At 40.4% G+C, this 22,372-nt stretch overlaps 5 protein-coding genes across 5 annotated transcripts; all 5 read right to left on the bottom strand.

Moving 5' to 3' along the window:
- Window positions 1–1,064: 1,064 nt before the first annotated feature.
- LOC141846226 (uncharacterized) lies at window positions 1,065–2,964 on the bottom strand. The gene is made up of 5 exons (XM_074734228.1): window positions 2,923–2,964; window positions 2,326–2,842; window positions 1,553–2,045; window positions 1,392–1,473; window positions 1,065–1,283 (listed from the first exon to the last, which is right to left on the bottom strand). Exons 1-5 carry the CDS (start codon window positions 2,962–2,964, stop codon window positions 1,065–1,067), a joined length of 1,353 nt encoding a protein of 450 aa, XP_074590329.1.
- A 1,657-nt stretch (window positions 2,965–4,621) lies between these two features.
- Window positions 4,622–8,976, bottom strand: LOC141846227 (26S proteasome regulatory subunit 7A-like). The gene is made up of 10 exons (XM_074734229.1): window positions 8,849–8,976; window positions 8,246–8,327; window positions 7,273–7,364; window positions 6,982–7,059; window positions 6,829–6,890; window positions 6,555–6,699; window positions 6,118–6,336; window positions 5,830–6,011; window positions 5,206–5,381; window positions 4,622–4,992 (listed from the first exon to the last, which is right to left on the bottom strand). The coding sequence occupies exons 1-10, from the start codon at window positions 8,930–8,932 to the stop codon at window positions 4,835–4,837; spliced, it is 1,278 nt and encodes a 425-aa protein (XP_074590330.1). The 5' UTR covers window positions 8,933–8,976; the 3' UTR covers window positions 4,622–4,834.
- Window positions 8,977–11,658: 2,682 nt separating this feature from the next.
- On the bottom strand, window positions 11,659–12,958 carry LOC141846353 (uncharacterized). The gene is made up of 6 exons (XM_074734373.1): window positions 12,875–12,958; window positions 12,620–12,804; window positions 12,460–12,546; window positions 12,241–12,390; window positions 11,970–12,167; window positions 11,659–11,900 (listed from the first exon to the last, which is right to left on the bottom strand). Exons 1-6 carry the CDS (start codon window positions 12,954–12,956, stop codon window positions 11,757–11,759), a joined length of 846 nt encoding a protein of 281 aa, XP_074590474.1. The 5' UTR covers window positions 12,957–12,958; the 3' UTR covers window positions 11,659–11,756.
- A 142-nt stretch (window positions 12,959–13,100) lies between these two features.
- On the bottom strand, window positions 13,101–18,245 carry LOC141846351 (protein NEN1-like). Its single transcript, XM_074734372.1, has 6 exons — window positions 17,972–18,245; window positions 17,726–17,883; window positions 17,501–17,547; window positions 16,148–16,211; window positions 14,942–15,492; window positions 13,101–13,486 (listed from the first exon to the last, which is right to left on the bottom strand). The coding sequence occupies exons 1-6, from the start codon at window positions 18,243–18,245 to the stop codon at window positions 13,252–13,254; spliced, it is 1,329 nt and encodes a 442-aa protein (XP_074590473.1). The 3' UTR covers window positions 13,101–13,251.
- Window positions 18,246–19,444: 1,199 nt separating this feature from the next.
- On the bottom strand, window positions 19,445–21,919 carry LOC141846210 (transmembrane emp24 domain-containing protein p24delta9-like). Its single transcript, XM_074734205.1, has 3 exons — window positions 21,606–21,919; window positions 21,316–21,513; window positions 19,445–19,532 (listed from the first exon to the last, which is right to left on the bottom strand). Exons 1-3 carry the CDS (start codon window positions 21,846–21,848, stop codon window positions 19,515–19,517), a joined length of 459 nt encoding a protein of 152 aa, XP_074590306.1. The 5' UTR covers window positions 21,849–21,919; the 3' UTR covers window positions 19,445–19,514.
- Window positions 21,920–22,372: the final 453 nt, after the last annotated feature.

Genomic DNA, 22,372 nt, shown 5'->3' with positions numbered 1-22,372 from the left:
CACTCTATTTCAATTCTTGTACCAAGAAAGTGTGTGCTCTCCACAATGGTTGAATTAAGAAATCTCACAATTTGTTCACCTGTTTCTTTCCTTTCTTTGAATTTCTTAATTTCATTTTCTTAGACCTTTAGAAGCCTAGCACACTTTGTTTTTCGCTCTTCCATCTCTCTAGCCTTTTCGACAATGAATGAAGTGAACATATATTGTCGAGTTTGCTAGCCTAGTTTTTGACAGTAAAGCTCTTCCATCTCTCTAGCCTTTTCGACAATGAATGAAGTGCCTAGTTTTTGACAGTAAAATATTTCGCAACTAAATCTGAATAGTTCAATGATGCTTAATTACTTGTGGAGGTTGTTACATGCTATCTAAATTAGGACGGTAAATGAATCAAACGTTCATAAGCAAACTTAGTATTCGATTTTATAAGAGTTTGTTTATGTTAGTTCAATATACATGATGTCAATTAAATGAACAAGCTTGAACAACTTATTCAACTAAATAAACAAATTTGAATACATTTGTGTTCAACTTGTTAATATTTATGAACAAAAATTGTGAACAATATTAACGAATAAAGTTTGTAAACTATATTCATCAATAAAACTCTTATCGACATAGCAAATAAACAAAGAAAAAAAATGAACACACAAGCTTGTATTATACTCAACAACCAATCTGTAAACATTTCAAACAAACAAACTTAATTGAGAGCTCAATGACATGTAAATGAACCAAGCTCAAGATAAACTCGAACTAAGCTTAAGTTTGTAAAAAAGAAATCAAGTCAAGCTTGAATAACTATTTTAACAATTTGATTCATTTTGGCTCGGCTTGACTCATTACCTTATCAAACAAGCTTGAACACTACAAAACTTGGCTCATTTACAACCCTAATCTAATGAAGTTAATGTAGACTGCTTTTCAAAGTGTTCCTTAAGTGACAATTCTATAGTAAAATCTAAAGGAACTATCTTTCAAACTTTTCCCCTACAAAGAAAAGGAATGAAGTTTTTCTCATGCATTTTCCAGTCTAACAAGTACAAGACATGATCTTTTTGTTTGTATCAAACCTGGCCTTTGCAAGGGAAACAACCACATTTTTTGTCGATCGACAAGTGAGAATTCCGCTGGCTCTTCATCTTTTGTGTTTGTTCTGATGCTCTCAACTGTTGCAAGTGCTGTTGTTGGGCTGCTGCTCTGCATTCCTCGGCTTTCCTGTGAACAATTGCCATCCTCTTCATCAGCTTCTCTTCCAAATTAGATCTCATCTTTTGTATCTTCACCTGTAAAAATCATTCTCAACTATCAGTCAGCCGCAACCGTTTTCAGTTTCGTTACGATAATTTCTGGAAGAAAAAAATGACCAAAGAGCAAGTGACAATTTCCCTTGCCTCCAATTTTCTAGACTGTGCTTCTGCTTTGGCATTCTGAAGATTTAACCAAGCTTGAATTCGCGCTTCTTCTCGCTGGTATCTGACAATTGGGAAAGCTCATTTGAGGGTAAAATCGATCATCGAACTGAACGTCTAAATGTATATGAGAAATTATCAACCTGATACAGCTTTTCTTCCTCTCATCTTCTTCCCATGCATAAGCCCTGGCTGCACCAATGCTCTTGCTTCCATCAGTAATTTCTAAATGCCTCAAGCTCTTCGACACCTCCTTTTCTTCCTCCTCTCTCGTGCTCCAGTTTGAGACAACAGAGTGATATTGAGCACCAAGCTCAAGTTTCGCAAAGTGGCAGTCCTTGAGCTCGGAAATAGCAATACTGGTGTTGCAGGGAACCAAAGGCCCAGACCTATCAGCAGGAGTGTTGTGCCTTGCTGGTGAAGAGCTCTTGATTGGAGTATGGCACCTTGTTGGCATTGAGCTCCCTAAAGGAGTCATTTCGGTGCCCGTATCTCTGCATCGAGGCTCCATGAGCCCCGCGGTCATGTCGTCGTTCTTGCACACAAAGTATGAACTTCCAAAGAAAAAGCCTTCTTTAGATGGCTCTGAGTATCTGAAATAGGGATGTGGCTGCTCCACATTGTCTGTAAACTTATCTGCAATCAAACATTTGCAGTTTGCATGAATGTGTAACATTTTTGGGCAACTAAAGATCGATGAACAACACGAATCATACTACTTAAAGATCACAGAATCATGCTAAAGAGCCTTGGCAGGGAGGATAATAGTGTAAACTTCAACAATTTTCAGAACTTAACAGAGGAATTTTAGTGCTTCCAAAATGATATGAAAAAAATGTGAAGAACAAACTAACAACTCATAGTGAGAAAATCCAAAGATGAGCAAAGAAGGCAAAAGAAATCATTCACATCAAACCTTTGAGAAGAACATCTGTGGAGGCTTTATTGGAAGATAAATTTGGATCAACAAAGCTTGGAACTGTGGAGCTCGGTGCCTTTTGCTCCTCAAAGGAGCCACCTTTCTGGGGGAAACCCCCACTTTGTCTGGGCATTTTAACTGAATCTGCTGGTTTTGTGAGATGAGCAGGTGATTCATGGCATGAGCTGCTGATGAGCCACTTCTCAGCATCATCCCACTTAGAAGGGACGCTCTTCCTGTAAGGATGGCCAGGGCTGAAGCTGATGGCAGCCCTATAAGGAGTGGAAGGGCTCTCCACTCCTCTCTGGCCCATCAAGCTCACTCCTTCCCTACTTCTCTGGCTCGTGGACTTGAGAAGAATGCTCCTGCTGTCGACGCTAAACCTAGACGGCACCGGGAGTGCCTTCACGAACTCCGACGTCTCCTTGAGGTTGAGCTTGCAGAGCGGATCAGGCAAGGAGTCTGCGAACGGGTTGCTCTTGCTGTAGAAGGCCGAGTCACTGTCCAGCGAATGCTGAGGAAAACAAAACGACAGGAATCAATCGCCAATTCATGCGCATTGCAAGAACTAAGAAGAAGACGAGAGAGCTTTACCCTTCCGGTGGCTTGCAGAAACGAAGGCTCCTTGAGCTCCATGGGGAAGTTCCTCGAGCTCAATCAAAAGCTCAGCTGCTTTTTATTGCTGAAGTTGTCAGACTTCAGCAGGCCTTTAAAAACGAGCCATGGAAGTAGGTTGGAGTCCGCCTACCTCATGCAATGTGCAGTAAAAGAGAGGACATGGGAGAAGAACGAGAAGAGCCTGCAAGAGAAAAGGATGCTTCGACAGGTGATATAAACAAGAAAGCTCCAACAGGTGAACAGTAAGGTTGGAGGGAGAGCACGCAGGCCAGACAATTGACAAGGGTATCATGTGTGTTCTTGCTATGTCGCAGGGCTAGGAAGATAGTTTAGTAGCGGTCAAATGGACAATGCACTGATATAGAGAAGAAGAGCAATTAAGTGTTGGATTTGCAGACCTGTTTCTAATATAAAATCTTAGGGCGACAGCTCGAATCGCCTAGGGAACAGAACAGTGGGAAGGAGACCAAGAAAGTTTGGAGGCCATGGATTCTTCCTTGCAAGCTTTGAGTTGCACTGTGACAGAGCGAGGAGCATTGATTGTTTGTCTTCTAAACTTTCAGAAAATTATAAGTAGTACAGAATGGATCGAGATTAGAGAGGGACGGAAGTCTCAGCCATTCAAAATTGCAGAGTGGTCCATCTTCATCAAACGAGAATTGGCTTCTTGCACTGCGAGCAGAAAGAGAGCTTGACAGGAAGGGTACGGAAGGTTGCGACCATGCAACATTGCAGAAGACGGCAAACAATGGCCATGCAAAAAGTTGCCGCCATTCAACTTTAACTTCCATTTTTTTTTTACTTTAGAATATTTTTATTCACCAAGCAATGTAGTATACATGTAGTTCAATAAAAACACAAATAATTTAGATTTTTAATTCTTCGATCGATTAATCAGGAAAGTAATCAATCAATCTTATAAAAAAATTTCAAAAACATCAAAATTTAAAAAATTTTCATCAAACACCAAAATAAATTTAAAAAATACTCACATTGAGACACCACCGATAATCAACTTTCACAATCGAGATTCATCCAAATAATCATATTTCATACTACCTTTTAGATTTTTTTTACCAAATAGAAAATATACATGATCCAATCAAGATCAAATTATGATTATTTCATACTATTTTTCATTTTTTACCAAATAAAAAATATACATATACTCCGATCGAAAATCAAACTATAATACTCTAGAAACTCCACCAATGACCTTATAATTGCACTGTACTATTGAGGCATTATAAAAATGTAGATGCAACACGAAAACTTTCTAAGAATCATCCATCCTAATACTTCTTTAGCAAAAGATAAAAATCTACCATCCCAACGATCTCACACGATCGGTCCCATAATCATTTATAAAAAAATAAATTGAAAAATTATAATTGACCATGATAAAAGAAGACATTATCTCGACTTCATCGAGATTCGATCCTTGCCCACTTCAACAATTCTACTCCGTCATAACCAACTCAACTATATCCCGAGAGTCATCCATCCTAATACTGCTTCATATAGGCAGATGTCGCATTACCAGCCTAATCAAATCAAGTCTAGCATAATCGATCCTTTTCCTCTCACTAGCAACCTTCTCCAGATATATGCAAGGATTAAAATAATCCTGACTGGAAATTCTAAATCAAGTAGTACATCACAAAATACACTGTAATTACAACAAATACCGTGCTCTTGGAATAGAAAATTTCTGTAGGCAGACAGTGTGCTTGTAAGACATTTATGCAACCGCAATCTCATTTAAACTACATCCATCTTTTAGGCAACTCAGGAACTTGATTGAATTGAACAATAAACTTTCACCAACATATCAAGTATTGTTATGAGATTACTAATAGCATGCAAGAGGAGAGGATAGTGGATTTACTTAGTTGTACACCATGTACTTGGGCGTGGCACTAAACTTTTGGTAACCTTTGATGACTTTATTCACTGCGTCGAGGAAATCTTTCTCCGTGACAGTTTTCCTTCTTGCTCTAATAGCATACATCCCAGCTTCGGTGCACACGCTTCTTATATCAGCACCTGAAGAACCAACACCATCAGCGTGAAACTCGACATGCATTTGAAGATGCATTCAACACAATTCAAGAGCACAATTGAACCGAGATTTGCAATATCCAAATCTAAAATTAAAAATCTGCCTAGAAACTAATAAAAAATTTTCAGAATTTATTATTTGTATTTTAGCCCAATCATGCAAGACAAATTTGTGGCCTTGAAGCCAAGTTTTCTCACCAGTGGAATTGGGGCAGAGACGAGCAAGAAGCTCAAACCGGATATCCCTATCACAGTTCATTGTCCTGGTGTGGATCTTGAATATTTGCGTTCGACCCTCTAAATCAGGTAGGCCAAACTCAACCTTGCGATCTAACCGTCCAGGACGCAATAGTGCAGGATCCAAAGTATCAGGCCTGCGTTATTTAGAAAGATAGAAAATCAATCAATCTTAGATTGCAAGTCTTAGTAATATAAGACAACTACCAATACCACAACTGTTGAAACATTTATGAAAGTTCTAGCTGGAAAGACTACATATCATGGCCAGTAGATTGAAGACATCTGATGTTCAATTAACCATTTCAGGAATTCACATAGTTACGATCCCAAGTGATAATCTCTCTTAAATGACTTACAGAATCTCGCTCGCTCACTCTCTCTCTCACACACACAAACAATTAAAAGCTAACTGCAGTTATCAAAGTTTGCATTGAAAACCAGATATGTAAATGGTATCAACTTTTAGTCTTTGGATAGTAGAGCCACTATGCTGATCTATTACCATAGATGCAGCAGGTCAATTAAATTTATAATATAAATTGACAACCTAGATGATCTTTCCAATTCAGTTCATTAGCATACCTGTTGGTAGCCATTAGAACTTTAATGTTTCCTCTAGCATCAAAACCATCAAGCTGATTAACAATTTCTAGCATGGTACGTTGGACTTCATTGTCACCACCAACCCCATCATCAAAACGAGCACCACCAATTGCATCCACTTCATCAAAGAAGACGATGCAAGCCTTCTTTGAGCGTGCCATCTGGATATTAGAAAATTTTGTTTGGAACAGATTAAAAATGACCAACAAAAAAAAGTGCACACTAAAAGATGACATGAAAAGATATTTAAGATGGAAGGTTGACAACCTGAAAAAGTTCACGAACCATCCTAGCACCTTCTCCAACATATTTTTGAACAAGTTCACTTCCAATTACACGAATAAAGCAAGCATCTGTTCTGTTAGCTACTGCTCTTGCTAGAAGAGTTTTACCAGTTCCAGGGGGGCCATAACAGAGAACACCTTTTGGAGGATCAATGCCTAACTTGACAAACTTCTCTGGATGAAGCATGGGAAGCTCTACAACCTGAAGATATGGGGAAAAGTTAGCAAGAAGATGATGTAGAAGCTAATAACCATTTGGTATAATCCAATCTAATTTGCTTAGTTACGAGCACAAACAACAAACAGAATCTTAAATGTATGAGATGTTACCCTTGGAAAAGGTAATTAATTAACACAAAAACTACATGGCAAATAAAATAACTAAAACACAGCTATAAATATGTTAGCAAACAAACGCACTTCTCGCATCTTCTCAATTTGTTCCTTGCATCCACCTACATCATTGTATGTAACATCGGGCTTCTCTTCAACAGTCATCATTGTCACACTCGGATCAATCTTCGGAGGCAAAGGAATCTGAATTTGATATTTGTTCCTATCAACCCTGAATTTGAAAGACAAAAAATTGAACAAACATGCAGCATTCTAGAGAGAAAAATTCTCTAATAATTCTGTCAGTAATACACCAATCAACAATTGAAAAGCTAGACAATTTATAAAACGTTTTGCTCACCCTACGCGCATCCCTTCTTCAATGTCAGTGGGGGAGACTTTGTCTCCCAGTCCAACCACAAACTACACAGGAGAGAGATATCACATTGAACATTCATTGTCAAATTTTCATTAACACAGTCTGAAATTATTAATAAAAACATAAAAAATATACCTTAGCTATTTGCTTAACATTAATTATATATTTAGCATCTTCTGTGTTTGGACTGATAATCTTAGTACACCTTGCAACCTTCAAGTGAAATAAACAACCACTTTAAGCAAAAATAAGAAAATTAACAATATATATAGGAAAAAGTTATGTTGCGGGCCTGCATGTGCGACTAAGTGCGCAGGGCGCCCGGAACATCACTCAGTCACGCATGCAGGCATGCACCGGGTGGTGTGCAGGGTGTATTACATATATATATATATATATATATCAAGTTCACAAGAATCTGCTTACTTGAAGAGGTTGTTCTTCCTGCATCATTTGCTTGTCAGAGACTAAATCCCATTGACTTGGTGCAGCTAGACCAGTATCAGATTCCTTGATTCCTATTGTTGGAAGAGAGAGAATTAATCAATAGACAAGCAAACTTCAATTCAAAATTGGCAAAATTGGCCAAGTTTCCTAGATTATCTTAAGTGGCGGTATGATGCCTCTGTATTTCTACCAACTAAGAAAATATTAAAGGGAAAATATACCAAAAGTGTGCATCCCGGCTGCTAACTAAATACATTCACTTGATATCTTTATCTTAATTTTATGTCGAATACAAGCAAAATCTTAACACATCAATTCCCATGCACCTACTAGACCAAAATAATTTTAGTAAAAAAGTTTCATAAAAAATATCTAATAAACTTTCAGATCTATGAACTTGAGGATTGACTTATATAAAGACTTGATGGGCCAACAACTAGCAACTATTCCATCCAATTGTTAAAAACTGCATAGGTGCATAAATGCTATACATACATATATCCATATATATGTTCATCTGATGACCTTAAAAGAATTTAAAAAATGTAAATGATTAAACTAAAGAATGAATAAGTTCTGAGGAACTCAACAGCAAATGCTTGTAACAAAAATTCAGGTGAAAAACTAAGATGATTTCTGGATGAGTACAATTGGCTTAGACCTAACCCAACGATCTGTTACATTGCTCATATAAGGCGAGGGATGTTTTTAAACAACTTAAATATATCCAAAACAGTAACAATGTATACAGTAATGCAAAAATGCAAAGAGGTATAAAAAAACCATCAAGTTACCAATCTAGATTTGTTACATTATATCTAACACCAGTAATAAATTAATATGGAATTTTATTTACTCAAGAACAAGCTTTTTTCCATGAAAGACATTTAATACCAATGATTGCACATTAACCTACAGCTACAAGGATAAAAACATCAATTTCCAAGCATACCACATAGATCGTTAACCTTCTTGGCCAATTCCTTAATTTCCTTTTCCACCTTTTTAATGTTTGTAGAGTAAGGTCCCAAACCCTGCCATCAAATATTATCAAAAGGAATAAAGAACAGGAATATGACGTCTAAACACATGAAGTCAAATCTAGAGATCCACAAGCCATAGTAAACAACAATCAGCACCAGAGATCCAACATAAAAACATTGGAACTACGCCAGCAAGAAGCTTGATTCAGTTAAGTCACAAGCAACAGACCAACACAAATGAAAAATCAATATTTAATAGTTGAAGAGCGTAGATTCAGAAAATTATTTTTCTACTAACGCCGATTCTCGCACTAAAATCTGGAAAACAAGAATTCACTGAAACAAAAAAAATTAATTCGTCCCCTGACCAGTACAAACCCTAAACGGATCCGTTGTGGAAGCGACGAAGAAAAGTACAACTTAGGGCTTCTCGATAGAAAACCCTAAATGACACCCCAACTGCAAAATCCCCAATCTAGACTCAAATAGCGGTAAGAAGAGACAAAGGAAACGGAAGCATGCTTAAGTGACAGATCGAAGAGAGGAATGAGGAAGACGAAGAGGGTACTCACGTAGGTTTTGAGGAGGGCGATGTCGTCCTCGTCGAGGGGGCGAGGGTTCTTCTCGTTGATCTCGTCCTCGGGTTCGGGAGCCATGCCGATCGCTCTCTGCTCCTCTCTCTCTCCCTCTCTCTCTCTCGGCTTGCGGAAGAAGCAACTGTTCCGCTGTCAGATGAATCGGAAATATATAGCGGCAGAAGCCGAGTTCGGGAACGAAAGGAATTTCGGAACATCAGGACCGTTCGATAGGAAACGAACGGTGATGATTCCCGTCCGCCGCTTTGCCTGACCGAGTCCCGACGTTACCGAAGTTGAAAATCCATTTAAATTATAATTTAAATTTAAAATTTTTAATAATTTTTTTTTTACAGCTCGTATAACACACAGCTGCTTGTCAGAGAGTTAATTTTTCTAACGATAATTAAAATAGTCTCTAAATAAATTATTTATATTGGAATCTCTAAATAAATTATTTATATTTTTAAGAAGAAATTAAAAAAAATATTGTACATAAATTCTCTTGTACTGTTGAATTACATATTAGCATTAATCTACCATCACAAAATCTTTGTAACAGCTGATTCTGATGGATAACGTAAACATATATAACGCCAAAATATCGTTATAAACTGAAATCACTGGTCACGGTCCGTCCTTCCCAGGGAGCCCGATCCACCGACCACGTTCTCCGTCGCAGACGCCAACTTCTCCTTCGCAGCTTCCACAGCATTCTTGTCCTTCTCCTTCGCGCCGGCGAGCCTCTCCTCATCTGCTTCCTCCCGTTCCCTCGCTCTCTCGGTGGCCTCATCCCAGGCGCCACCACTGCACTCCTTCGCGCTCGCAGCTTTCTCCTTTGCTTTTGTTCCCGTGTTGAGATCCTATGCCTGAGTCATCCATGTTCTTAGCTCTGGTGCTGGTGAAGTCGTGCAGGATCCGCGGGGAGAAGAGATGGTGGCGCTCCTGTCAAACCCCAAAGAGAGGGAGGATAAAAACGAAAACCGAGGGGATGTCATGGCTCAGTCGCTCCGACGTTCAAATTAACCCGTTAATCGAAAATGGAAAAGAAAAGAAAATGGAAAAGAAGATGAAGAAGTGCTAGAGAAGGAATTTCTAGGATGTTTGTGTGTGCACGTATCTACGCCCGCTGTAAGCAATGGATCATTATATATAAGCCAGAATGAGTCACAGAATATGTATCTCATCATAGTAGTTGAAAGTCTCGTCATCCATATTTGGCATGGTATACCATACTGTATTAATGGAGTAGGTGACCTACCGTTGAATACTTTACGGTCTCAAGTGGTGGTTCGACAGTTAAGTGAGAGGTAGTGATGACGGAGCGGGACTACATGAGCGAGAGCACCGATTTGGCGAAATTGAGCTGATTGAAGAACTGATTGACGGAACAGGCCTCTTTTGCCTTCTCCGCTGTGCTCTTCACAGTTTCTTCGGTACACTCTCCCTTCAAGGCCTTCTGTTTCGCCTTACTTGCTAGCTCTTCGGCGGTTTCCTTAGCTGTCAACGCCTTCTGTTTCGCTTTGCTTGCAAGCTCTTTAAAGTTTCCTTGCCGCCTCCGTCTTCGCAAGCTTCTCTGCTGCATTGTTTCCAGTTTCAGCGTTTCAGCAAGCATGCATGCCCAAGCAATAGAGCAACACTAATGCAATTAACTTTCTGCTCCCAAATTTGATGCACTACTGTTATGGGCCGATCTACTTGGATCAAGAGAATCAAGATCTAATCCAGATAAAAATAATACGTTGGATGGAGTAAGTGAGAGTGATCGCCTGACATGTCCGACTAATTTCATACCTGACTGACTACACGTCCGACTCCTTTTATACTCGACTGATTCCATGTCCTACAGACTTCTCAATCTTTGAAACAGAAATTAACTCTCCAATTAACTTAGCCTCAACTAACTCAGTACTCTCGCCAAGTTTGCTCGACTCCATCTGTCTCATAGCCACCTGAACGACATGTGAACTAAAACAATACATAGAATGATACAGTATGCAGAATAATAAATAACTTAATATATTATTAATGCAACATGATCTCTTATGAGTGATGAGACCTTTCCACAACAATGAGATATTTTCTTCTTCAATGACACCATATATAAAAAGGAATTCACTTTCGTGGATCCCAAGTATGCACACATACGGACACACTTTTCTCCACATTTTACTTATTTCTCATCATCTGTTTTTCTTCTTTATCTTCGGTCGACAGACTGACTTGGTGTTGAAGTTACTGAGCTAAGGTACTCTTGACCTTCATTCTAACCTTCGTTTTTCTCTTTGAAACTCTACAAGACCTCCCGTTAGCTCCGCTGCACATGGATCTCAAACAACTCCGTAACATAGAAGTTAGTTGTCCGATGATTCATCTTGAAACGATCCCAAACAGTAACAACAACAAACATCACGTCTGAAGTTTTCTTAGCCTTCTTGGGTTTCTTCGAAGCACCACTCCCCTCTTCATGGGCTTCGAGGTGAGGCTTACTGATACCAAATCCACCGGAAATCTTGTCCCTCGCCCACTCTGTCCATGACTCGTCGTGTTCCCGTCCTGTTTCATCCTCTCTTCTCACCTTCGACACTGTCACCGCTGCCGCCGTCGGAGGAAGTGCAACCGCCACAAGGAGCGACGGCGGCAGCAAAAGCAGAAACGATTTTCGGTATCGCATTTCGTCGAGCAAACGGTCGGCTGCGCACGAGTCCAATTTATGCCGACCAAATGCACGCCGTTGGGCTGTAGGCGACGGCGTGTGTCAGGAAACGACGCCTGCACATTGAGCAGCATCCACAATTTTGGATTCATGGAGAAAACTGAAATAATTGTTAGGGAAACAAATCATCGACAATAAATTCTTGATCTTTCTGTTGTGTACATTGCAGGGGCAAAATGAATGTTGAATTTAAGACGAGGAGCTCCTCAGCTCAGTAGTTGTTGCAGCAGCTCCAAGTTTCATCTTCAATTTCTCTCTTCTGAAGCTGGCATAGTCCGAGATCAATCCAACATCGACCTCATGCTTCATCTTCTCCAGTAATCTCCTCAGAACCTGAAGCAGATCAAATACTGAAAAAATCTTTTTGATTCGTAAATTATGCAAGAGAGGCACGAGTAATACTGCATCAGCTATGCTTCTGAGCACATCCTCTGGGATCAACCTGAGGACTGGAGGAAGGATCAAGCTGATGCTCATCTCCAAATGACCCTTGAGCCTCTTGTCCTTGCTGCTCCTGTCTGGGTACAGCACTCCTTGAACACTGAGAGCAAAATGGGGTGGCATTTGGATGTCATCGAGTCCCTGGAGTTCCCATCTAGTCTGCACTCGATTAGAGTATAGATTGGACTAAAATTATATGAAACAAGAAAAAGATGGAATTTGTTAATAATACAGCTTCGAGTTCCAGGGCAGCGGTGGAATGATGAGGCACACTTGGTGGATACTCTTTCCCATTTGTCCTGCCTCTCAGCCGCATCACCACAACTGGATCCACAGATGCAAAGAGGAACTGGATGGGAAGCATCTCTATCATCCACTCTTCCTGCAATCAACCCTAATTAGGTCAATGACAGAATCAGAAATGAAGCTAGAGAGAAACGAAAACACTCACGTCATTGAGCCTCCTGCTTCTCCTCGAATCCGGGAACATCGCCCGGAAGACCCGAGCTCGATCGCGGATGTATTCATCGAATGAGACCTGCAAGCAGTAAAAAAAAAAAAAAGTTAGGATTTTTAGTGTGGGAAATTGGGAGCGGAATTAGGGCATCTACCCCGGGCGGTTCGTGGAGTGGAACGTCGGTGGAGATGTTGGAGGAGAAAGTGAAAATGTCGGCAGCTGGCGACCCTCCGGCGGCGGCGACCGTGGGTGGGCAGCGGTGGTGGAATCTGCTTCTTGAGGACGTGATTGTAGGCTTGATGGATCTTCTGAGGTTGGTGGTGGATCTGCTACGATCCGCTGTCATTTGGAAGAATCTATAATTTTGATTGTGATTGATTCAGAGGAATGCAAGAGTAAGTTCTGTTACCTCCGCCATGGATGAGAGCAAGCCTAATGGGATTGGAAGCTGCCATCTTCCTCCTTCCCCTTCCCCTGCATCTTGCAAACATTATGAGATTAAATTAAGTTATCATAACTGAAAAGTTGGGCAGACGTGGACCAATCAAGTGAGGAGTTGAGATTGTGTCAGATTTCACTAGTTGTTAGCTTCTCATAAATGATAAACCTTGATCCGTTAAGGAACAAAGGAAAGGGGAACAAATCTGATAATTTCACTTGATTTAGACAAATGTCAATGATAAATAGATTAAATTACATGATTTGCAACAGTGTTGCTGCAATTCGACTAATGATTTAGCATCAGCAATGAGCACTACAAGTTGGTGATGAAGGGCAACATCCAATCTATTTGGAGAGCACAACCAATCTTCTAGCTACCAGTTTGATGCCTGCATTCTGTTGGAAATCGTAGAGGTCTGTAATGAAATAAGCATCAATTGTAGTTCCTGGCACAAATATTGACTCAAGCTCAGCAGCATCTGGTCTGCTGAAAACAAGCTTCTGCATGTTCCCTGAAGGGTCTTTGTGGTACATCTCAGTGGAGTAAATGGCTCCATCACCATTTGCCACGGTGGGGATGCTGCGGATAAGAGAAATAGAATTAAGGTTCTAAGCACAACGAGGGAATGAGAAGAATTCGATGATGGATTAAATTCCAATCTGTGAGGAAACTAACAGAATAAACAAAGCAGCAGAGCAAGGTCCTCTTGGAATTATTTTTTATCAATAGATAGTTCTCTAATTCTCCTATGCTAACATATGTGTTATGGATTGGTATACCTTGATCAAAAAAAGTAAAGATTTGATCCAATTGACAGCGAGTACGTCAAATTGAAGGCTTGACCCTATAGCCGACTAGCTCAGTTCATTGCCTGGCCCCTCAGCTGACTCGGCTCAGCACCCAACTCGATTCCATGTCTGAGCCCCGAGTCCAAGCCGCACAACCGAGCTCTATGTCCGAGCTCCCCGTCCTAGCTTGGTGTTCAACCTCTTGCTCAACTCCGACCCCACAAGTAATGCTCGACTCTGATTTAACACCCAATTCCGAAACCAACCGACCCGCAACCCACTTGGCTGGGCTATCGCCCGAGCTCTCTACCCTAGCTCCGTCTCCAAACTCTGCAACCAAGCTCTCCACTTTAGCTAAGTGACCGAACTCCGACTCAACCCCTTGGTCAACCAACTCCATGGCCTACTCGATGTCCCAATCGGTGCTCAACTGATTCTACTCCTGAGTGAATTTGTGATCTCCCAGATATAGATCTCCTCCTCAATCAATCGAGTCTGCACTTTCTCCCAAGTAGCTCCGTTCCAACATCACTACCTCCCTCACTCAACTTGTCGAACCGCCATCAGACTGACACGTGGGATAGTAAAATATTCAACGGTAGATCACCTGCTCTATTAATATAGCATGGTGTACCATACCAAGCATGAATCACAGGATCCTCAACTACCGCGATGGGATATTCTCCTTACCTTCAATGTGATACCTTCTGTCACTCCATATATAATGGTCCCACTTATCACGGGCATATATACGCACACACAAATCCGACATTCTCCACCTTCTGCATTCCTCCTCCTCCATCCTTTGCCAAAGAACTAACTTGAGCGCCGAAGCGACTGAGCCAGGGCACCCCCGGCCTCCATTCTCATCCTCCTTTTCTTTGTAGCTTGGCAAAACGTCACCGTCTCTCATCAAGTCGTGGATCCTGCGTGACTCTGTTAGCATCAAAGTCCGATGTCTGACGACTCATCTGGAGGCGATTTCAAGCGAACAATATGAATTCTAGTTATGTAGTAAAGTATTGCAGAAAGTAGAATGTTTTAAATTCTTCTGCTTTTAAGCAAAGTACTAGGGCCAGAACAAGTCAAGCTAAGTGTGGTTCTGCAACCCCAGTTGTGTTGGTCCTTTCCTCTTCTAATTAATTCATATGGTATTGAGTATACCTTCTCACAGAAAATTTATTCAGTAATTTATGTAGAGGCGTTGAGGACAAATATGTAAAATAGTTGATTGCAGGGAACTTACTGCAGACGAATAGTAAAGGTATTTGAGTAGCCATGCCTCTTTAGCACAGGTCGCCATTGAGAGTTGCTTCCAGAATTCTGTGATGATGCTTGAGCAACTTGGTCGCAGATATCCAAAATCTTGCATAAGTTATGAGGAGCATCCACCACAATACTTAGTTTTGGCCGGCCAGCATAGTCTGTGAATTTTTGGCTGACACCAAAATGGATCTTCATTCCCATACAAGAAAGCTGCAAAGGGCAATCTCCGTAAAGAAGAACAGCCTTTTGAAAACTTTGGACTGTAGGTGCTCTGATCTTGTCTGGTAACACTTGATCAGCCTCCAGAAATCCAGCATAACTATTGGAGTTTTCAGTACGAACTGTGGTACAAATCCTGTCACAGTACGAACTGGGAATATGTCTGTTAGTTTGCTGATCAGTGAATTCATCAGACGGTAAGCCCGGAGTTTGCTGATGAGAACAAGAAGCATTTTCATAGGTCTCAGTCCTTGATGGTGTATCAGTAAGCACCAAATTATCCAGAGGAAAGACATTTGGGATATTCACCTCCTGAGAAAACGATACTTAAACTATAGAGATGAAAACAAATGAAAAGCACTACAACACATAAGTATAGAAGCAAAAAGGACATTCTAGGTGATCGGTCTGAGATTTTGATGCTTATTAATCTTTCAAGTTATTAATCACAAGCAAAGATTAAATGGTTCAGAAATTCAGACAAGTGTTTGAAGCCTCAAAAACTTAAATTATCCCTCATCTTTCAGAATCAATGCATATAATTCACAATGCAACTTCATGCTGATATGAAGCTCAAGTGCATCAGCTGATAAAACTGCTAATATCAGATAGCTCATGACAAAACAAAAAAAAAATACCAAACACTTAATTGAATTTCAGCTGCACAGAACAAGACGGTTAAGTGCGTGACAGTCCACCGAAATTAATCAGCTTAATTTTAGGTCCCAACAGTTTCAACAGCCACCTAGATAGATGAACAGGTGACTAAGTGAGTACGTGCAGACACAAAGATGAAAAGTAGGAAATAAAAAAGCCAGAATTATAGTTACAAATCGAAATAGGTCACAAGCTAAGGACCTTCAATTCCAACTTGGCCAATATGGATAACCTTTAGAAATTCAGTAGATGACGCAGCAACCAACAAATATTTTTTTACTAGAGATTTAACATAAACGTGTATGCTCACCAAGAACAGAACTGCAGCACAACACTTAAGAACTTCCAGGTTCATTCTAACATCATCTAAGCTCCTGGTCAAACAGAGAATCATTAAAAGAACAAATGGAAACATATGGCCAATGTAAGTCAAAGAGCTAGGGACGAATAACATTTCATACTCAAGAAGCCACAAAAAGGCATGAAATCTGCCTTAGATTCATCCGTGTATTCTAGTAGTTTCTTTCTTTCTTTATTACTAGTAAAAGCAAAATTGAATATCATATTCAGTGTGTTAATTGTGCATTGTGCAAAAAGGTGAATTCACTTGCCCCAACGGCCCCGCTAGCCCGCCCCAAAACTAACACAAAGGAGGTAAATCCAGTAACTGAGAGGTAAGATGGATGGGTGGGTGAGTTGTACCAAAGTGGATGGATTTACACCCTGCCAACCCCAAGATTTCGACCCCTCGCTCGTTGTGCAAATATACCATCCACTTACCATCCCAACTAAGCTTGTGGGGGCCATATTTAGTGTGTTAAGTTTGTGTGTGTGTGTGTGTGCGCGCACAGAGAGCGTGTGAGAGAGAGAGAGAGATTTCACAAATTAGAACTTCGTGTGATAATTATAGAAGTTGTGTGGAAAGCATAGTAGCCGACCCCACTAGTAGGATAAAGTTTGGATGTTATTGTTGTTGTTGTGTGAAAGCATAGTGAGGGGAAAAATCCAGAAAATTATATGGATTCTAGTAATTTACATCACTACAAAATAGCAAAATCTATAAGTTGCACCAGACTTATCTAAAAAAATTAGGAACAAAATTTTCTTAAACTTTGGAGCATTTTTTAAGCTAAAAAACTATTACTTTGTCAAGATGACCAACCTTGCGTAGGGAGTTACACCCACTTCTGCAGTGGTTACTTTCATTTCAATGTTCCCAATTGTAGCACAATCATTGCATGTATTGAACAGATGCCCTTCTATCACATTTTTCCTTCAATCCTCTGCTTAATGATGCTAAACAAACTAGAATTTGATCATAGTCAGGACTCGAGAGGCTTTAGCACTAGAACCAGTTAGAATAGACAATGTTATCCATTAATCATGTTTATGTGCCACGTTTTAAGCATGAATTGTTATTTCCCATTGAAGAAGCATTAAGGGCATCTTAAGTCACCAACAGACGGATACCTCTTGTCAATTTCAATACAGAAAATAAGTAGCTATATTCAGTCTAGACTGGAGGATCTTTACGATTTCATATAATGGAGCAATCCAGGAGGAGATGGATACACAATTCAAACTCGTGATTGAAGCAAGAAGTAATCAGTTCTAGATTGCAAATAGCACACTGTTGCCACAAAGAAAGAGGTGGAATGTGTACCTGTGCCTCTGCTTTCCGAGCCCAAAGTAAGTTGCCAAACTAGCCATCTGCGAGAAACATGATCCAGTTCATTATTTCCTAAAGCAATCAGAGATATCTGACATAGTAATTGTGGATTAAAAGTTAATAAAAGAAGAAGAAGAAGAAGATCAGCCTCTTGAATCCGAGACCATGAACAGAGCCAAAGCAATTAGAGATGAAAGATAATAAAAACAACGACTATACCTTCATGTCTCCAGCTCGTCTGCCGAATTTTTGAGTAAGCAAAGGCAGTGTATCAATTATGTTCTTAGGTTCGGGCGGCGGCCGCCCGAGCTCCTCAAACGCCTCTCTTATCCGAGCGCAATCAAACCTCACAATGTTGTGCCCCGCCCACACCCGTCCTGCCCATCCACAACCCGTCAAAAAATTCAAGGTCGAGACCCGACAAAATCAACACCAAACAAGTCAAAAGAATCATCGAGTTTTCACCGTCAAGAACGTCGAAAACGCGGTCAGCGACGTCGCGGAAGGTCGGGGCGGCGGAGACAGTGTCGGGAGTGATGCCGTTGCAGCGGACGGAAACGGGGGAAATGGCGGCGAGGTCCGCGGGCCGGATGAGGGTGGAGTAGCATCCGACCTCCACCAGCCTCCGCGCGCAGACGAGGATGGCCCCGAACTCCAGCAGCGCGAACCTTTCGCCGGGCCGGATCGGCACCGTCGTCTCCACGTCGAAGAACGCGATCTCCGCCCCGCTCGCTTCCATGCCTTCCCTCCCTCCCTCCCTCCACTCCCCTTCTCCCTGCGGCCACGGATATCGGAGTTGCTGGAACCGGTATCATCCCTTTGTAGCGGGGTTTGCTTCGGCTCCAAGACTACGAGATCAGCCGTCGGATCTGCCAGTCGGTGCTCTCAGGTCGCAGGAACAAAAGCTGATTCGAACCGTTTCATTGGAGTAAGGTATTGATTGTGTCTCAGAGAAAGGTAAGCGTTACATAAAGTGCAAATTGAAAGGTAGGACAATATAAAACTTAATTAATTTATAAAATTGAAAATCTAATATTTATTTAAAAATAAATAAATAAATAAATTTCTAAAAGCAAGGAGTTGCTAAAAGTATTTGAACATTTTAAACAAAAACAAAACGACCTTCCTATAATATTTATATTTATCAAAACGCATTTTTAATACACGATAAATTAAATTCTGGGAGATGCATTATCCAGAATATAATATAGTGTAAAAATAATGGCAGAATTTGGGGACTAAATTCTTCTGCAGTAGGATTAGAGCAGCTTCTTTCGCTCTCCAAAAATGTCTTTAGATCTCGTAACTGCAAGCCGGCCACCAAAGCATACTTTAATAAAAGATGAAAGCCGGCCACCAAAGCCTACTTTAATAAAAGATGAAAGCCGGCCACCAAAGCATACTTTAATAAAAGATGCAATCTATCACACAATCGATGATCTAGAAAAGGGCATTATCTCGATTTCATTCCGAAACCAACTCAATCATGTAACAACGGCCACCGAAACACACACACCAAGCAAAAGGAAACTTAGCCCAGCCATCCTAGAGTTGGTAGATATGTTCATTTCTTACATTTGCTCCTCCCTAGTCATCAAACCAGATGTCTCGAGTCATAATTCTAACCATGACGAACCGTCAATTCTATAAATATGCACTAAAATGATGAAGGCTTAATGGTAAAATGTACTCGTTTATAAGAAAGAGCTTAAATGGATCATGACTAGACTAAATGGGCACAAAGATATACCATCAAACATTTCGTCATGAATGGACTTCACAGTGCCCCCGGGGCATAGTTAAGTTGGTTACGACGGAGCAGAATTGCTGAAGTAGGCAAGAGTGAATCTCGGCGAAGCTGAGGCAATGCCCTTCTCCATCGTGACCAATTGCAGCTTCTCGATTTACCTCCTCACAGATAATCGTGAGGCCGATTGTATGAGGCCGTGAAGTGACGGATTCCATCTTTTACTGAAATGAATGAGCTTCAAAGTATCTTCCAATTTCTTCATTCCAGTTCCATGACCTACAAAAGAACAGAAACTTTGTGAATACTATAAATTAACCCTCACTAAAAGGAAAAATAGCCCAGATTAGACGGCATTGGTGAAAACTATCTTAAAATGTTCTGACATGAATATTCTCAAAATGTTCTACGAGGTATGTCTGCAAGATTATCTACTTTCACAGGATAAAGCTTATCTTAAAAAACCTATTTATGGATATGGGCACGAGAGTAGTAAAGTTAAGTCTACAAAAGAACTACGCAAACTCCATTTACAAGTCTGGGATCGCTTGATACGGAGGTATACATTCCCTTGACTAAGATTCCAGGGTAAGTAACAACACAATTTTATCTCTCAGAAATATATCAATTGTGTTTAGTTGACATAGTTGGAATATGTTTAAAATATATATATATTCCTGTGAAATGTTTTTTGACAAAAGATCAAAATGACAAGAACACATAAATAACACATTGGATTTAATTAAACTATGAGCATCTCATAGTACCTGAAAACATTTAAGTATACAATCAATTTCAAAAATCACAACTAACTTCAATTCATGCAAACATAATAATTACAGTTAAAAAACTAGTCTTGTTTTAATGAACAATAACATTTTAATAATAATTGTTTCCCAAGTAATTAACAAATTAAAAAAAAAGATATCTAAAGGTATGAATATGAGATTGTTAAGCAACCCATAGACTTGGTGGGCTGTTTTTTTCCCACACAAAAACACATCACTTAGGAATACTAGTTAGGACTGGCGATTCCAGATAGAACTTGCAACACAATCTATAATGTAAACTACAGTGATGGCATCCAAAAGATTCAGGAGACAAGACATGAGATATATCCAATGGGCCCAATGATCTTTTTCCATTATCAAAATTATTAAAATGAACTCTTATATATCAAAGTTTATGGAGGAAAAAAGTCTTTTTTTTTAGACATGTAGTTGTACAGACATGTACCAGGAGAAAAGAAAATCATGTCTCCACCCTAACAAAAAATCCTTTTCCATATTGCAAAAGCGTATGCAGCCTCATTATTTTCAGTAATTAGCTCATGGGACAGGACCAAGCTAGTTTACCTGTTCAACCCAACTCAATGTCTTCAAGAACAAACTAAACACAAATAAGATGACCAATGCAGTAGATTTTATTTAATCAAAGTATCTTCCACAAAATGATAGGAAAGAGATTGCTTGTTTAAAAATGATATGTTGCGTATGATTATTTGATGGTTTGAAGGTCACAATTCAAATTGAGCCACATTTGGATTCAACTACAAAAATTTTAAAACCTAGTTAGTTCTCATTCAAGAATGTCTGTATTCACCTGTGTCTCGGAATAAAACCTATTCCGAATCACAACTTGATACAAACAAAGAGACAGACACATGGTGATTTAGCAAACTTTAAAAATGATTATGCATCTCAAAGAATATCACCAATTTTGCACATCAAATTTGAAGCTTTAGCATCAGTAGTACATGTTTTGTTTTGTTGGTAAGTGTTAGGAACATAGGCCTTATTTGCATTTCATGTTATATCATGTGGTATGTGTAAAGTGCAGATTGTTCACTGTTATTCAAGTTAAGAACTACTTAAATTATATTTTTAGATGCAACATTCATACTATGTGGTGATCTAAATGCGTGGAGCATGCGTTCGGCTCATTCATCCATTAGTTGACAATGGCATGCAGAGAATTTTCAACACTAGCAAACCTAAAGTAAAAGAAAATGAAAATAGAATTCGCATATAAAATTTAGGTTCGAGAAAAAAAGGTAGATTACTTCGATCTGCCCTTTCTTAGCAACTTTTGTCCAGTCCTTGGCGGCGACGCCTGTCCGCCACTCGAACTCAACCGCCATGGTAACAGCCGGATTGTGGTAGGACGCCCACAAGCACGCCAAGTAGTCGCCTTCCTCTTCCGCAGTGAAAGCAAAATTTGCCCGATTCCACCTGATCCTATTTCCGTAAGGCGAAGTAACCTAACAGCACAAGGAACCATAACAGATCGATAGATTAATCACAACGCAGGTCCCTAGAGCAAACCGATCCAGAACAAGAGATTAATCGTCACCCTGACGGTGATCTTGTGGGATTCGGGGAGAGGCGCGGACTCGGAGGGGTTGACGACGGAGTACTTGCCTACGGCCATGGAATGGAGCTTGATGTCCTCGGAGATGCACTTGGTGTGTCCCGATACAGTTTCGAACCGTAGGGCGCCAGCGGGAGCGAGGAGGAGCGACGTGAGGGCAAGGGCGAGAGCGTAACCGCGGCGGGCGGCGGCGCATCTCCTTCCCCGTCTGGTCCGCTCTCCCATCTCGCTATTTCCCTTCCCTTTTCCGTTATGATCGAAGAGGAACACGACGGAGATTGAAAAACGGCCAGTCGCTGGGATCGACGAATGCGGGACACTGGCGGAAGAAGGGATTAACGAATCGAAGAGATGAATTTCAGCCCCCCACGGGCGGGACACTGGCGGAAAGAAGGGATAACATCAAAATGTGTCATGTTTCCAAATCGAATCGATTTACCTTCTCAGAGATGAATTTCATTTTTTGCAACTGAATTTCATTAACTTGGGAAATTTGTCATTTCAACACCACAATTTGTCTTATTTTTAAAAATGGACCCAAAGCCCACCGGGCATAAAGAGTAGAATTGTCAAACGAATTGTCCCAGACAATGGTGCAACGGTAGGACATCCGGATTGTAATTCCTAAATGGAGAACGCAATTAAAGGATGCTGGGCATCTGGGTTGGCCGTCGTATGTACTTCCCAAATCCGTGGTGGTCGGTGGGAAACTTCCGTGGGACAAACCAATCCACCACCTTCCAGACTTG

This window comes from Curcuma longa, chromosome 15, assembly GCF_044706935.1.
Source record: "Curcuma longa cultivar G26 ecotype Majalengka, Jawa Barat chromosome 15, ITB_CL_G26_1.1, whole genome shotgun sequence".
Taxonomy (NCBI): Eukaryota; Viridiplantae; Streptophyta; class Magnoliopsida; order Zingiberales; family Zingiberaceae; genus Curcuma; species Curcuma longa.
The sequence above is the reverse complement of the archived record's forward strand: the minus strand, read 5'-3'. Positions and strand labels throughout refer to the sequence as shown.

Coding starts and splice junctions, on each gene's coding strand:
- LOC141846227 (XM_074734229.1), bottom strand. CDS start 8,932: ATGGCTCCCGAACCCGAGGACGAGATCAACGAGAAGAACCCTCGCCCC. Junction 7,060..7,272: donor AGGAAGAACAACCTCTTCAA/GTAAGCAGATTC, acceptor TTTCACTTGAAG/GTTGCAAGGTGTACTAAGAT. Junction 6,337..6,554: donor AAATTGAGAAGATGCGAGAA/GTGCGTTTGTTT, acceptor CCATATCTTCAG/GTTGTAGAGCTTCCCATGCT.
- LOC141846353 (XM_074734373.1), bottom strand. CDS start 12,956: ATGTTTGCAAGATGCAGGGGAAGGGGAAGGAGGAAGATGGCAGCTTCC. Junction 12,805..12,874: donor TGCTCTCATCCATGGCGGAG/GTAACAGAACTT, acceptor TCCAAATGACAG/CGGATCGTAGCAGATCCACC. Junction 11,901..11,969: donor TCAGAAGCATAGCTGATGCA/GTATTACTCGTG, acceptor GATCTGCTTCAG/GTTCTGAGGAGATTACTGGA.
- LOC141846210 (XM_074734205.1), bottom strand. CDS start 21,848: ATGGGAGAGCGGACCAGACGGGGAAGGAGATGCGCCGCCGCCCGCCGC. Junction 21,514..21,605: donor CCCACAAGATCACCGTCAGG/GTGACGATTAAT, acceptor TTGTGCTGTTAG/GTTACTTCGCCTTACGGAAA.
- LOC141846351 (XM_074734372.1), bottom strand. CDS start 18,245: ATGGAAGCGAGCGGGGCGGAGATCGCGTTCTTCGACGTGGAGACGACG. Junction 17,884..17,971: donor CGTTTTCGACGTTCTTGACG/GTGAAAACTCGA, acceptor GTGGATGGGCAG/GACGGGTGTGGGCGGGGCAC. Junction 15,493..16,147: donor GTGCTGCAGTTCTGTTCTTG/GTGAGCATACAC, acceptor TCGTTTTCTCAG/GAGGTGAATATCCCAAATGT.
- LOC141846226 (XM_074734228.1), bottom strand. CDS start 2,964: ATGGAGCTCAAGGAGCCTTCGTTTCTGCAAGCCACCGGAAGG. Junction 2,046..2,325: donor CACAGATGTTCTTCTCAAAG/GTTTGATGTGAA, acceptor GTTTGATTGCAG/ATAAGTTTACAGACAATGTG. Junction 1,284..1,391: donor CACAGTCTAGAAAATTGGAG/GCAAGGGAAATT, acceptor TGATTTTTACAG/GTGAAGATACAAAAGATGAG.